The sequence below is a fragment of the Sorex araneus genome, chromosome 6 (assembly GCF_027595985.1).
Source record: "Sorex araneus isolate mSorAra2 chromosome 6, mSorAra2.pri, whole genome shotgun sequence".
Taxonomy (NCBI): Eukaryota; Metazoa; Chordata; class Mammalia; order Eulipotyphla; family Soricidae; genus Sorex; species Sorex araneus.
In genome coordinates this window covers 49,235,683-49,249,450 of record NC_073307.1, presented here as the reverse complement: position 1 = coordinate 49,249,450, position 13,768 = coordinate 49,235,683, and the positions used below count along the sequence as shown (strand labels likewise).

The 13,768-nt window shown below is 51.2% G+C and overlaps 1 protein-coding gene across 2 annotated transcripts in view; it reads right to left on the bottom strand.

The window, feature by feature from the left end:
- The window catches only part of CHD2 (chromodomain helicase DNA binding protein 2), a 79,031-nt gene that overhangs the window by 21,706 nt on the left and 43,557 nt on the right, over positions 1–13,768 (bottom strand). For both annotated transcript variants that reach the window (XM_055141383.1, XM_055141382.1), the window contains exons 17-26: positions 13,496–13,684; positions 12,501–12,663; positions 11,385–11,537; positions 10,381–10,452; positions 9,570–9,719; positions 9,171–9,319; positions 8,174–8,270; positions 5,425–5,517; positions 3,018–3,188; positions 1,140–1,315 (exon numbers count right to left, since the gene is read on the bottom strand). In XM_055141383.1, the coding sequence (XP_054997358.1) occupies positions 1,140–1,315; positions 3,018–3,188; positions 5,425–5,517; positions 8,174–8,270; positions 9,171–9,319; positions 9,570–9,719; positions 10,381–10,452; positions 11,385–11,537; positions 12,501–12,663; positions 13,496–13,684 (1,413 nt within the window). The remainder of the gene's footprint in view (positions 1–1,139; positions 1,316–3,017; positions 3,189–5,424; positions 5,518–8,173; positions 8,271–9,170; positions 9,320–9,569; positions 9,720–10,380; positions 10,453–11,384; positions 11,538–12,500; positions 12,664–13,495; positions 13,685–13,768) is intronic.

Below are 13,768 nucleotides of genomic sequence, written 5' to 3'. Positions count from 1 at the left end.
TTCCAAATAAACTACTAGATATAATTATGGTATGGACTCTAATTACACAAAACTAGCTTTCCATTTTGATTTAAAAAAAAAAAAAAAAAAACAGGGACCGACTCATGTGGTATAGCAAGTGGCCAGCATGTTTGAGGCCCCAAATTCAATCCCTGGCATCCTGCTGTGGGACAGGATTGGCAAAGGAGGGGAACCAGCCCCTCTCACATGGGGCAGGAGCACAGATTAAAGCAGATTATAAAAAAGAGTCATAGAGCAACATACGTGCATTTCTTTTGTTTTTGGGTCACAACCGTGGTACTCGGGACTTTCTCCTGGCTCTGTGCTCAGGGATCACTCCAGAGGACCCTCTGGGGTTCCAGGTGGGCTGCATACCAGACAAGTGCCTCTCCACTGTGCTACCACTCCGGCCCTGGTGTATTTCTAATAAACCCGACCAAGCCCACGAAGCTGGCACTAACGCTCATGAGAAACGGGCAGGCGGTCTGGCATAAGGTCGGGCACATGAGAGCAAGCACAGCTATGCCATTTTCCTTTCAAGTAGGGGCCACAGTGGCGGTGCTGTGAGCGTCAGGGTTCGAACTCAGGACCTCACACAGGCCGAGCTTCTCTCTCAGTGTTTAGGGGACCACGGAGAGCAGGGGCTCCTGCAGACAAAGCATGTGCTCTGGCCCGTTCTGTGATCCCTCTGAGCACCATTTTTATTTCCATCTGTCTGTCTATCTTGTTTTTTTTGTTTTGTTTTTTTTTTTGCTTTTTGGGTCACACCTGGCAATGCACAGGGGTTACTCCTGGCTCTGCACTCAGGAATTACTCCTGGTGGTGCTCGGGGGAATCATATGAGATGTTGGGAATCAAATCCAGGTCAGCTGCGTGCAAGGCTAACACCCTAACCGCTGTGCTATAGCTCCAGCCACTCCCCCTCCCCCACGTCTGTCTGTCTTCTAGCCACAAAGACATACAGGCATCCGTGCCCTAGTTTATCTTGATTACGAGATCTGCAGGAAATTGTCCTGTGTTCAAAAGAAGCAGGGGACAGAGAGACGAGCAGAGTATGGGAGCACAGACGAGCAGAGTATGGGAGCGCCCAGCCGGGCCACATCGGGGACCCAGGCAGCCCCAGGCCAGGGAGCCCCCACCTTCGGATCTCGGCATCCGTGAAGCCCTCGACCAGGTCCTTGCGCACACTGCGAGGGCGGCCCCGGCGCTTCGGCTTCTTGTCGTCGTCCGAGTCGTCGGTCTCGCTCTCTGAGGCCGAGGACCGCTGGGTCTGCCTCTTGGACTCCGTGTCAGAGTCGCTGTCGTTCGTGTGTGCCTGGAAAAAAGCAAAGTTGCGTTGCAGCGAGGGCCAGGCTCAAGGGGCCCTCCTGACCCTCGGGCCTCAGAAGCCCCACCCCACCCCGCCCTGCCGGACAGTTAGTTTCCTGTGACGAATCTCAGAGACAGAAGTTCTGCAATTAAGGAGATTCCCAGTTCCCCAGACACTGCACCGATCAAAGCAAGCTGGAAGGAAACTGGCCCACGGCAGCCTGGACCTTACCACTCAGAGCCGCTGTCTTCCCCTCAGAGAATGTGGGGAGAAAGCGAGTCCCTTAGAAGGATGCCTGGTGAGCCGGAGCGATAGCATAATGAAGAGGGTGTTTTGCCGTGCATTTGGGCTCAATCCTGGGCATGCCATTGGGGGTCCTCCCAAGCCCCACCAGGAGTGATCCCAGAACAAAGAGCCAGGAGTCAGTCCTGAGCACTGCAGGGTGTGACCCCCAAAGACAAAAATAAATAAAGAAATCAAACCAAAGAAAGAAGTTGCTGCGTGGGTTTGATCCCTGGCATCCCTCGTGGTCCCTCAAGCACAGCCAGGAGTGATTCCTGAGTGCAGAGTCAGTAGTAATCCCTGAGCATCATTGGGTGTAACCCCCCACCCTCACTTTTTTTTTTCCTTCCTATTCTGCCAACACCATTGGCTTTTATTTTTTTTTTAATTTTTTTGTATTAGTGAATCACCATGAGTTACAGTTACAAACTTATGAACTTTCATGTTTGCATTTTGTTTATATCCCTCCACCAGCGCCCAGTCCCCTCCACCAATGTTCCCAGTATCCTTCCCAACCCCCACCCCATCCCCCCCCCGCCCCACCCCACCCCACCCCACCTCTGTGGCAGGGCATTCCCTTTTGTTCTCTCTCCTTTTGGGTGTTGTGGTTTGCAACAGAGGCACTGCATGGCCATCGTGTTTGGTCTATATTCTAGTTTCAGAGTGCATCTCCCATCCCGTGCGGGTCCTCAAACCACACTTTACCTGGTGTTCCCTTCTCTATGTGAGCTGCCCCTTCCTCCAGCATGCCCCACCCTCACTTTAAAAAAAAATATATATTGAATCATACATTTTCTTTTTTTTTTCTAATGCATTAGCTTTGTTTTTTATTTATTTATTTATGCTTTTGCTTTGGGGGGTCACAAGTGGTGACCTCAAGCACCACCTCCTTGGTGGTGCTCAAGTGACCATATGGGATGCCGGGGATCAAACCCAGGTCAGACACATGCAAGGCAAACGCCCTCCCTGCTGTACTATCACGTTGGCCCCAAATCATATATTTTCTAATCAATGATGCTGATCTAGAAAAAAAAATACAGCGAGTGCTCAGCTGTGGCAACTGTGATCTGGGGCAGACCTGCATCTGTCTCCAACAGTGAGAAGCCTGATCACCCCCTTCCGAGCTGTTGCACTGGGGGCCGCCATGTGGGCTCTGACGAGGCTGCTGTCGCCTAACCTCTTACTGAGCACCACACCAGGGGCAACAAACAAACATCTGGAGAAGAAATCAGCCTGAGCCTGTAAGGAAAATGATGCTTTAACCTCCACGGCACGATGCAAACTTCCGGGTAGCTCAGGTCCCACCAGCAAAGACCCAATCAGCCTCAGCGTCTCTCCCCAGAGTGCCCGCTGCCCGCCCACGGCACCCCCCACCCCAGACACAGCCTCTCCTCTGCTTCTCAAGAGACACCCTCACCCCAGTCACCTTCTTGGTGGAACTGCGAATCCGAGGCAGCATATAGATTTCCTCCAGCTCCTTCTGCCGTTCCTCCTCCTCCACCTTTTTCCTCTGTTCCTCGGGAATGATCTCGTCCCAGTCCTTGTGAGGGCGCTCTTCCAGCTCCTCCTCGTCTTCCATCGTAGCAAAGTTGGCAACCTTCAAACGACAAATGACTCACTGCCTGACACGTCCGTGGTCCCAGGACGGTGTTTGGGAGACATGCATCAGGCTCTGATCTGGCCAGAGGCTCCGAGAACCAAGTTCCCACCCATCACTCTCTTCCCCTCCCCTAGATGGACTTGCTGAAGCCCCAAGATAGTTGGGGATTTTGCTTAAAGGTAGGGAAACAAACACAATCATATAGCCATGATTATAAATTTTAAACATAGTGCCATAATCATAGACATGATTATTAATCATTTAATCATACAAACATGATTATAGTTTTTTTTTTTTTTTGCTTTTTGGGTCAACCCAGCGGTGCACAGTGGTTATTCCTGGCTCTGCACTCAGGAATTACCCCTGGCGGTGCTCAGGGGACCATATGGGATGCTGGGAATCGAACCCGAATTGGCCGCACGCAAAGCAAACACCCTACCTGCTGTGCTACCACTCCAGCCCCTGATTATAAATTTTATGGAAGGGCTGGATCAGTAGTACACCGAGGAGGGTATTGCCGTACATGCAGCTGACTCAGGCTCAGTACCCCGAGCACTGTGAGGAGTAACCCCTGAGTGCAGAGCCAGGAGTAACCCGAGTCTCATTAGGTAAGGCCCCCAAAAACAAACCAAACAAACAAACAAAAAGTTTCTCTTCATTGGGATGGAGAAGGGAGAGCATTTGCCTTGCACATGGAAGACCTGGGTTCAATCCCCGGCATCACACAGTGTACCCTGAGCACTGTCAGGAGTAACTTGTGAGTGCAGAGCCAGAAGTAATCCCTGAGCAATGCCAGATATGGCACGCACCCCCCAAAAAATATTTTAATTGAATCATACATTTTCTAATCCATGATGCTAATTTAGAAAAAATAAGATCTGATTACAAGTTTTTAAAATTATAAAGTCCCAATACTAATCGATTATCAACTTTGTTTATGGATTATTACATGCACCCAACTAGAGCACATCTGACATGCACAAAGCTCAAAGAACTATCACCTAGCCAGAAAGTTACCAGATCTCAGCTTTATTGAAGCACAGAAGTGTAAAAGTATGTCAGGTTTCAGAAAGGGGTGTAAGTCTTAGAAATGACAATGAAGATATAAAACACAAAATATCCTAGTAACCCTAGAAGCACATCTGACAGCTCCATGTGAGCTACTACTCATAGCCGACATCGATCTGTGCTGAGACTGCGCATGCCTAAAGTCACCGAACAGCTAAGTGGTAGCATTTCAAAGACTCGGCCAATGGTCACAGACACTTCCACCGGCTCTGGGCAGCAGGGGCAGGCCTAGGCCTGGGGCTCCACCTTCTGTCTTCCCGCCTTGCCCTGAAGACGGCAGTGAAGGACCAAGTTGCTCTGGGAGGTTCTGTAGTTTTTGTGGTACTTTGGGGCCACACCTGGCTCTATGCTCCCGACTGAATCCTGGCAGTGCTTGGGGAACCCTAGGGGATGCCAGGGATCAAAACCGGATGGGCTGCTGTGCCCTCTCTCCAGCTCCCAGGTTCTGTTCTTCATAGTCACTTGGAGTGGGGCTGGAGCAATAGGACAGCGGGTAAGGCACTTGCCTTGCACATGGTCAACACAGGTCCAATCCCTGGCACCCCATACGATGCCCCCTTGCAAAGCCTGCCAGGAAGGATCCCTGAACTCAGAGCCAGGAGAAAGTGCTGAGCACCACTAGGAGTGGCTCAAAGAATAAAATCAAAAACACAAAAAACCCAAACCATAGATAAATTAAAAATGGCTACTTGCTTCTATGGGGACTAGAGAGAAGAGTACTCTGTTCTCTAAACTTGCACCAATGTGGGCCCACTGCTGCCCCCTGGTGTCCATGTTCACTCCTGCGTTCATAAGGCTGCTAACACCCATATTCACCCTTAAAAAAAATTCCAAGTCCTCAGAAGCTTCCGCTTCCCTTCCTGTCCATACTCTAGCACTGCCTGTGTGTCGAACCGCTGGATTCAATGAGTGTTTTTCCCGACACAGCCCCCAACCCTGCCACTCCCCAGCAGTATCTGTTTCCTCCCGACTCCAGAGCCCACCCCGACTTGCGCCCACACGCTCCGTGTGCCCTCCAAGGGGAAGGCGAGGCACTGGAGGCTGGGACTCAGGGGAAAGGAGCCCCGGCCAGTGCAGCCAAGCTGGAGCATCCCTGCGACCCAGGCAGGCCTGGCAGACACCGCCGCTCGGAGGACCCGGCCGAGGCCCGTGAGGATGCCCCTACCTTGAACTGTGACAGAAGCTCGTCTGTGGCACTGGTGGACACTTCGTTCTCTCTGGTTTCAGCCAAGCGCAGGATTTCATCTATATCCATTTCCTAAGGGGAGAAAAGCAAAGTGTCTATGGGAGCCGGGCACAAGTGGGCATGCGGGGCCCTGAGAAGGTTTGCTGCGAGGACACCAAACCCCTGCTGCCTCCCCTCCATCTCGGGGTAAAGGACTCGGGGCTTTATGTCTCGCATCTAACACTTCGCACCTTTTTAATGATTCTTCAGGTGACACAGGAAATGCCAAGAAGAGTAAAAGAAAAGATAAAAACCACATGATCATATCAATCAATGCAGAGAGTTTTGGAAAGAGCCAACATCCATTCATGACATGATAAAGCATAAAGAAAAAACTCTCAGTAGAAAAGGGGTAGGAGGAACCTTCCTCAAAATGGTAATGGCCATCTATAATAAGCCCAGAGCAAGGACCTTTTCTGACTGTGAAGAACTAAAAGCATTGCCTCTGATCCCAGGTACAATTCAAGGATGTCCACAGTCCAATTTGGGGCAGCTAGCCCCATTATTATGAATGAGCGATTCAATATTTATTCACGGCCGGGGTAATAGTACAGCAAGGGGGGAGTCAGCCTGGCATGAAGCCAACCCAGGTTCAATCCCTGGCATCCCACAGGGTCCACCGAGCACCACCAGGAGTAATTCACAAGAGCAGAGCCAGAAGTCAGCCCTGAGCTCCACTGGGTGTGACCAAATAAATAAATGTGTAAAAACACAAAAAGAGACGAGGGCCCAGCGGGGCTCTACCTCTCCCGCTGCCTGCGTTCGGTAGTCTCCAGCCGCTTCCCCCACCCCGGTGAGGTTGATGGCGATGATGAGGCAGGCGAAGGAAGGAAGAAGGCCAAACTGGTTGCTCGATCACTTTATTTCGTTCTCTCTCTGCTTCTCTCCCGGTTCTCAATCTCTCTCTGGATCTTCCTCTAATTCCCTTTCAGCCCCGCTCGCTCTCACTTCTTTCACCTTGTGCTCTACTTACGTGTGTGCCCCTGTGCTCTCTTGTCTGTCTCTCTGCGCCTGTCTCTCTGCCTGCGCCTCTCTGCCTCTGCCTCTGCCTCTCTGTGTCTTCTGTCTTCTTCCTCTGTCTTCTTCTTCTGTCTCCTGATCCTCTGTCTCCCTTGTCTTCTTTCTCCTATCCCCGTCTCTTCTATCCCCCCTCAGTGCCACACAGTCGTAGTTTATATAGCAAATTACATAGGGTGGTGACACAAAGGTGAGTTTAACATCAACAAATCAACAAAGAAGGGTAAGACCATTTCTCGAGGAGATTAACAAAATCTCATCTAAGGAAATCTCATCTAAGGAGATCCACTCAAGGGTGGGGGTCCAAACAAGGGTGTATCAGGGTGTGAGCTAGTAATCTATTTAAATAGTTATAGTAAATCTACTTCTAATAGTTCTAGCAATGTCATTCTGTATGAGCACAGTAAGAGATATAAAGTTTGGTTTTTCCTGAGGACATTCACTATATAATCCAGACCACAGTCCTCAGGCCAGGTTAATCTTCCTAACCCCGGCAGGGTCCTAATCTCTTCGTTACCTTTGGATCATGACAACATTTGTCCATGATCATGCTCTCAACTTATAGTTGAGTATTGTGGCACTTTAGCCTGGCCTATCTCAATGCCAGGGTAGCACATAACTCACCGCTTGCCCTGGATCCATCCTGTCCCTCGTCGGGACCCTGCTTTTGGAGTGCTAGGAACTGAGGGCAACTGAGTTAAGAAAGCAGATGCCCAGGAGTAAATATTATTGGAGTCAATCAACTCCCAAGTTACAAGCACAATATTGTCTTCCTGTGTCCATACAGAAGAGACATTGCTTTAAGATAATCTATGTTCCCTAAGGCAAGGCTAAAAGGACAAATCCCATGTTATCCTACAAATAAATATTCAAAGAACATATGCATATCATTATTCATTGCTGCAGTCAGCACAATAGCTAAGGTACAAAGTCAACCTAATTGTCTAAGGACAGATGAATGTAATGGGAAGGTAGTGGGACAGATACACAATGGAATACCACGCAGCTATAAGGAATGATGAAATCATGCAATTGGCTGCCACCTGGTTGGAACCGGAAGCTATGATATGGAGTCTAACGTAAGCCAGAAGAAGACAGACAAACTCAGGATGATCTCACTTCTCTGTGGAATACAGAATACTGGAAGAGGAAATATAATGAAATAAAGAGGAGAATGCCTAGATCACCCTGGACCCCAGATTTTAGAACTGGAGAAGAACAGAGAAGGAAATAAATCAAGGAGAGGAGAAAGAAGATGAAAAAGGGAAGAAATGGGGAGCAGGGGTCAGGCTGTGGTGATACAGGAGAGTGGTATCTATACACCTGCCTCTCAAGGGGAACAATGAGGGGAGAAGTGGATACTGGTGTTGGGTTTGGTGTTGAAACATAAGCTCAACTATCAATAACTCTGTAAATCATGGTTTTAAATACATTTTTTTAAAACAAAAAGAAAAAAATGCCAAGAAACAAAAATGGAATTTCTCATTCTTTCCCACTCTTAGTAAGAGTCTGGAAGTCCACAAGGGTGGGGGAGAAAAAAATATCAATGTCCTCCTACAATTGCTTTAAAACACCTACCATGAGGCTCAGAATCTATTTCCAGACTTCCAGAGAAATTCAGACTCTGGGGCAAGGTTTGTCACAACAACGTCTTTGCTCTCTGGGAATTTACCTGAGGCTCCGACTCCTCGCCTTCGATTTCCTTGAAAAGATCCTCTGCCCCAAATTTCAGAATAGCCGTCAGCTCTTCTTTGTTGAAGGGATTTGAGCTGTAGACATGAAACGGAGCAGTCGTTTGAGGAATTTGACGGGACGCTAGCACTGAGCTACACCCCATCTTGCAAATACATCGACTGCACCACTTTCCCCCAGGATGAGATCTGGCGGGAGCCCTAGGCTGGCAGACAAGGGCATGAGCTTGCCCGTTAGGTCATCTACGGTGGGGTCGAGCACGGACAACAGCACAGTGAGAGACCCGAGTTGTTCTCTCGGCTGCTGGCTCAGGGAGCTCTCTTTCGGCCAGCACTTTCAGTCTTCTCACCTCCAGCCCAGGAGTGGAGGAGGGAGAGAGCGCTCGGTGGGTTGGAGCACACGTTCCACATACGAGAGGCACAGGTTCGATCCCCAGCACCGCCAGGGCTGGCCCCGCCAAAACCATGCAACAAACAAGGCAGCAAGAAAGCCAATTTCCCACACCCTGGTTCTGCGGATGGGAAGGGCCATCCCTTTCGCCTCAAGCCCAGGCTGGAGGGCTGCCACAGAAGACAGGCCACGCTCGAGTCCCAAAGGACCAACCACCAGGGCCACTGAAACGTGGCTACATCCCCTCCCCGGCTTTCTGTTTCCCACTGGAAATACAACACTGAGTGCTGCCAATGGTAAGGGGGGGCAGGGAATGCTTCCCATCCAACCCATGGCACTCACATGCGCACCCAGGGCGAGCATGCCTAAGGGGGCAGTGTGCAGCTATTTCATAGGTCACACCATGAGCCCCAGAACCGACAGCTCGGGGAGGCGCTGGGAAGCGGCAGCAGGCGGAGAGCAAAGTGAGAAAGAGAAAAGCCCTCTGCTCCGGGACACGGCACCTCCGCGCAGCACACGTTCTAGCCAGTGCTGGTGGGAGACCGCTGCGCCACCCTCAGCCCTCTGGCCGTCCTGCCAACACTCACTTAGACCTTCCCGAGTTGTTTTCCAGGACTGTCCGGCCAGTGGTGTCCATGCGCTGGATCACCAGGTGGTCCAGCACCATCTTCTTCTTGGCCCTCTCGATGATCTCCTCCTCCACAGTCCCCTTTGTGACCAGGCGGTAAATGTTGACCTGTAGGAAAAACACCCAAGGTTAGGCTCACAGTGACTGTAAGCCTTCCATGCAAAGACAAAGTTGGTCCATGCAACAGTCTGACTTTCTTAGTCTATACAACACTTCTCCTCTCTTACTGAGTCTACTCAGCGTTCTTCCTCTGACTGAGTCTATGCAATATGCTTCCTCAAGGGGAACATTCCCCACCTTCTGCAATAGGGGGGGCTCACACCCCTATGCCAGGAGCTTTCCGTCCCCCAACACTTACCTGCTTCTTCTGGCCAATCCTATGGGCACGGGCCTGTGCCTGCAGGTCATTCTGCGGGTTCCAGTCCGAGTCAAAGATGACCACTGTGTCTGCTGAGGCCAAGTTGATTCCCAGGCCACCGGCTCTCGTTGAAAGCAGGAAGCAGAAATCCTGTCAGTGATGTAAGAGGCTACGTTATGCAGAGGCCCTTGGAGCCAGCCCCTTACCCCAGAAACCCCGGCAGGTCCTAAGGGATGTGAGGTGTGGCAGGCACAGGGTGTGAGGGACATGTCAGGGATATGCCGGCAGAGAAAGTGCATTGGGGCAATTATAGTATAGCAGGGTGTTTGCCTTGCATGAGGCCAACCTGGGTTCAACCCCCAGCTTCCCATAAGGTCCCCCAAGCACAACCAGAAGTAATTCCTGAGTGCAGAGCCAGGAGTAACCTCTGAGCATCGCCAGTATGACCCAAAAACAACCACCACGACCCAAAAGAATGTCTGGACCTCTACTATAATATCTGTCAGAACACTGCCATCTGTCCTCCTGATCATGTCTGGCCCCAGGCCCCGAAATCTGGTATCTGGAAGCTCCCAGAGAATAAATACTCAATGACTCTTTGAAGGGCTGTGATTAACCCATTAGTTAAACAAGCATCCAAGGGCTTTGAGAGTGACAAGATTAAGAGGCTTCTTTTGTGTCAGAGTCCTCATTCCCAACTGATGACAGAACTGTTTTCTTGGAGAGAAAGGATGTGTCTGCTGAAAAGGCACTCCCCTTGCCCCCAGCCTTGCGCCCAGCTGCCCAAGTGACAAAGCCATGCACACTATACCTCAGACCCGTCAGCATTGAAGTGGTCCAGGGCCTGTTTCCGAATCTCGCCCTTGATAGAACCGTCCAGGCGCTGTGGAAATAAACCGCATATAGCTCATCAGCTAAAACATCAGCCAGACGTGCACCCTTCACCACCCCAAAGTCCACTGAGGAAAAATACCCAGAACCCACTGGCCGAGTGCCCTGGGCAGAGCTGAGGCAGTTACTGACCTAGTTACAAAGCCAAGGGCACAAGATTTGGACTCAAAAGGGCCACTGAAGGTGAGAAGGGCCGTGTGTCCCAGGAAGGAAGATAGTACACAGCTACACTCAGGCCTCTGAAGCCACATTTGTGAACACTGGAGGGCATGGAGTACAGGGCCATGGCCCACTGGCCCTGCACAAGGTGGACACTGCTCAGCTCATGTGGCTGACCGGGTACTTCTCAATCACGTGCCTGACCTTTCACTCCTCACTCACACAGATGGCTGATCCGAAGGCTAGAGCCACATAAATGCTAATTTGCTTTTTGGCTCTAACATTGCAGAAATGTTCCAAAATAACTTGAATGAGAGTCATGCACAGTTCATGTGCATATATGAACATCGTTATTACTCTGGAGTAATAACAAAATAATAATTACTTTGCAGTACTAATGCTACAGACAATGTACCAATTATTACTTTTGGATTAGGGCTGATGTTAAGCAGACATTACAAAGCTGTATGTGGCTCCGGCCTACCAGCCAGTGGTAGTCACCTCTGGCCCACCCGCTTTTCCTTTCAAGAATCAGACTCGCACTTCCTTCTGCTCTTGGGGTCATATTTGGAGAAAACCAGATGACAGTGCGTACCTTCTTCCTGGCTAATTCCCTTCTCCAATCCCAGTGCCCCCCCCCCCCCCCCCGCCAAAGTCAAGCAGCACTTCTTCAGCAATTCAGCCAGCAAGGGGGTAGAGCACTTGACCACAGAGTCCACCTAACTGGCAAGGGGGGGCAGAGCACCAGTTTCCGAGCACCCTCACCTGGAAAGGATAGTGTTTGATAGCCAGGTACTCGGCCAGGATGTCCAACATTCTAACCATCTGGGAGAAGATCAGAACTCTGTTCCCCCTTTCCCGGAGTCTCGTCAGCAGCTTATCCAGCAGGATGAGCTTCCCGCTGCTCCTGATCAGGGACTGAAGGGTGAGAAGGGACCGATCAGGGTCAGAGACACAGCACAGCAGGCAGGGTGCCGGCCTCACAGCCGACCTGGGTTTGAGCCCCAACATCCCACAGGGCCCCCCCACCCTGAGCACCGCTGGGCGTGATTGAGTGCAGAGCCAGGGGTAACACCCCTGAGCACTGTCAGGTGCGGCACCAAAAACAAACAAAAAAAAAACGAAGAGACTGGTCATCATGTTTGAGATCATGTGCCAACCTCACCCAGGTACCATGCCTGGTGTTTGCATCTGGACTGAAGGGTTCCCGACACCCCATTCTGCTCTGTAAATCACTACAGGACTGTCACCCAAACCCTGATTCCCTATCTGCCATACAACAGACCTCTTTAGAACTGGGAAGACAGGAAAGCAGGGAGGTACGGCACTTGCCTGCCACACAGCAACCTGGGTTTGATCCCCGGCATCCCAAACAGTCCCCTGAGCACTTCCTGAGTGCAAAGCAAGGGGTAAGCCCTGAGCACCACTGGGTATCCCCCCGCCCCCAAAGGGACCAAGGGACCCCTTTAGACAAATTTATAGCCACCATCCCCCTTATGGTGACCACCACTAGGGTCTTAAAAGTCTCAGCATTTGTTCTGATTTGCTCAGTTCTTCATTTCTGTTATGTAACATATTTTTAAAGTCTTCTACAGTTGCCAAAAAATAGTTTTTCCCCCCTTCTTTCTTCCTTTTTGGGCTACATCTGGCAATGCCCGGGGCTGCTCAGGAACCACGGGGTGCCGAGGGTAGAACCTGCACTCCAGGCCTTTGAGCTAGTTGCCCGGGCCCTGGGGTTCCCATTCCTGACGCCTGCCCCCTGGCTACGCCGGCCTTGGTGAGAATCCCCGTGGGGAGAAAAGGAATGCTGTGAGCATCCCAGGGGCGGCCAGACAGACAGAGGGACAGATGGACGGACGAGCATGCCAGGTGAGCACGCACCGAGAGTGCCTCAGGCCCATTCTCCCGCTCGCTCTCCTCGGGGGCCCTGATCAGGTAGCAGTGGTTACAGCACTTCTTCAGCTCCATTACGATGTTCAAGAACCCAGACGTGCTGCCTCGAGTCCCTTTGGCAAGAGCCTTGTAGTTCCGGGTCAGGATCCACCTGCAGTGCAGATGACAGGGGTGTGAGCAGGACGGGGGTAGGGCGAGGTTCCGACCCTTCCGACCCAGCGCTCAGCCAACTCTCAGGGTTCCCTGACGGGCAGACCTGAGCCTTTCGGCACTCCAGAGAGCCAAGACGTCATTTTCTATGACAAGCCTGTGGCAAAGGCACTCAGAATCGCCTTGACTCAGCTGGCATCACGAGACCATGAGAAAAAGCAAACACCAATGTCCATACTACACAACATAAATGCCACCGGTCGAAAACTCTGAAGGAAGACCATCTCTTCCCTTCCTTCCAGGGGCCAGCAGTACTAGGGGAGCTGTGCTGGGCTCAAACTCAGGGACCCCAACAGGCCTGTTCTCTACCATGTGAACCATCTCCCAGGATCCAGGCTGTAATTTTTGAAACCTAACATCATCAACCGGACCCGGAGTGACAGTACAGCAAGTCAGGTGCTGGCCTTGCACGAGGCCAACCCAGATTCGATCCCCAGCATCACAGAGGGTCTCCCGAGCCCTGCCAGGAGTGATCCCTGAGCCCAGAGCCAGGAGTGAGCCCTGAGCACCGCCGGATGTGGCCCTCAAAACAAAACAAAAAAAAATTTACAGAAACTTTCCCAACACTGGCATTATGAAAAGCACCCAAACAAAAAAAAAAAAAAAAGGGAGGGGTGGACCCCCCTCTTCCGGTCTATAAATAAACCACCACTCATTTCTGGGTGGGAAGTGAAGCTGCAGAGAAGGGCAGCTTCTCTGCTGTCTTCAAACACCCCGCAGGCCGACCTCGCTGCAGCCCAGGCCAGCCCCAGCCAGGCACGACTGGGACGCACTTGTAATACTGCTTCTGCAGTGCCGACATCTCCACCCGCAGAATCTGCTCCACTTTGGCGGGCAGAGACTTCTCCACGTCTTTCTTGACTCGTCGCAGGAGGAAAGGCTCTAGCACCTTATGGAGACTCTGGTAGCCGTTTTCTCTCCCTTTCCCATGATCTTCTTCAAAGTCTTCCCAAAACTCAAACCTAGAAAGGAAAGAGAGGGTGGTGCTCAGCTAGGCCTCCAGGAAAAAAGCAGGTCCCTAGTGAAGATGTCCTTTGAAATACAGG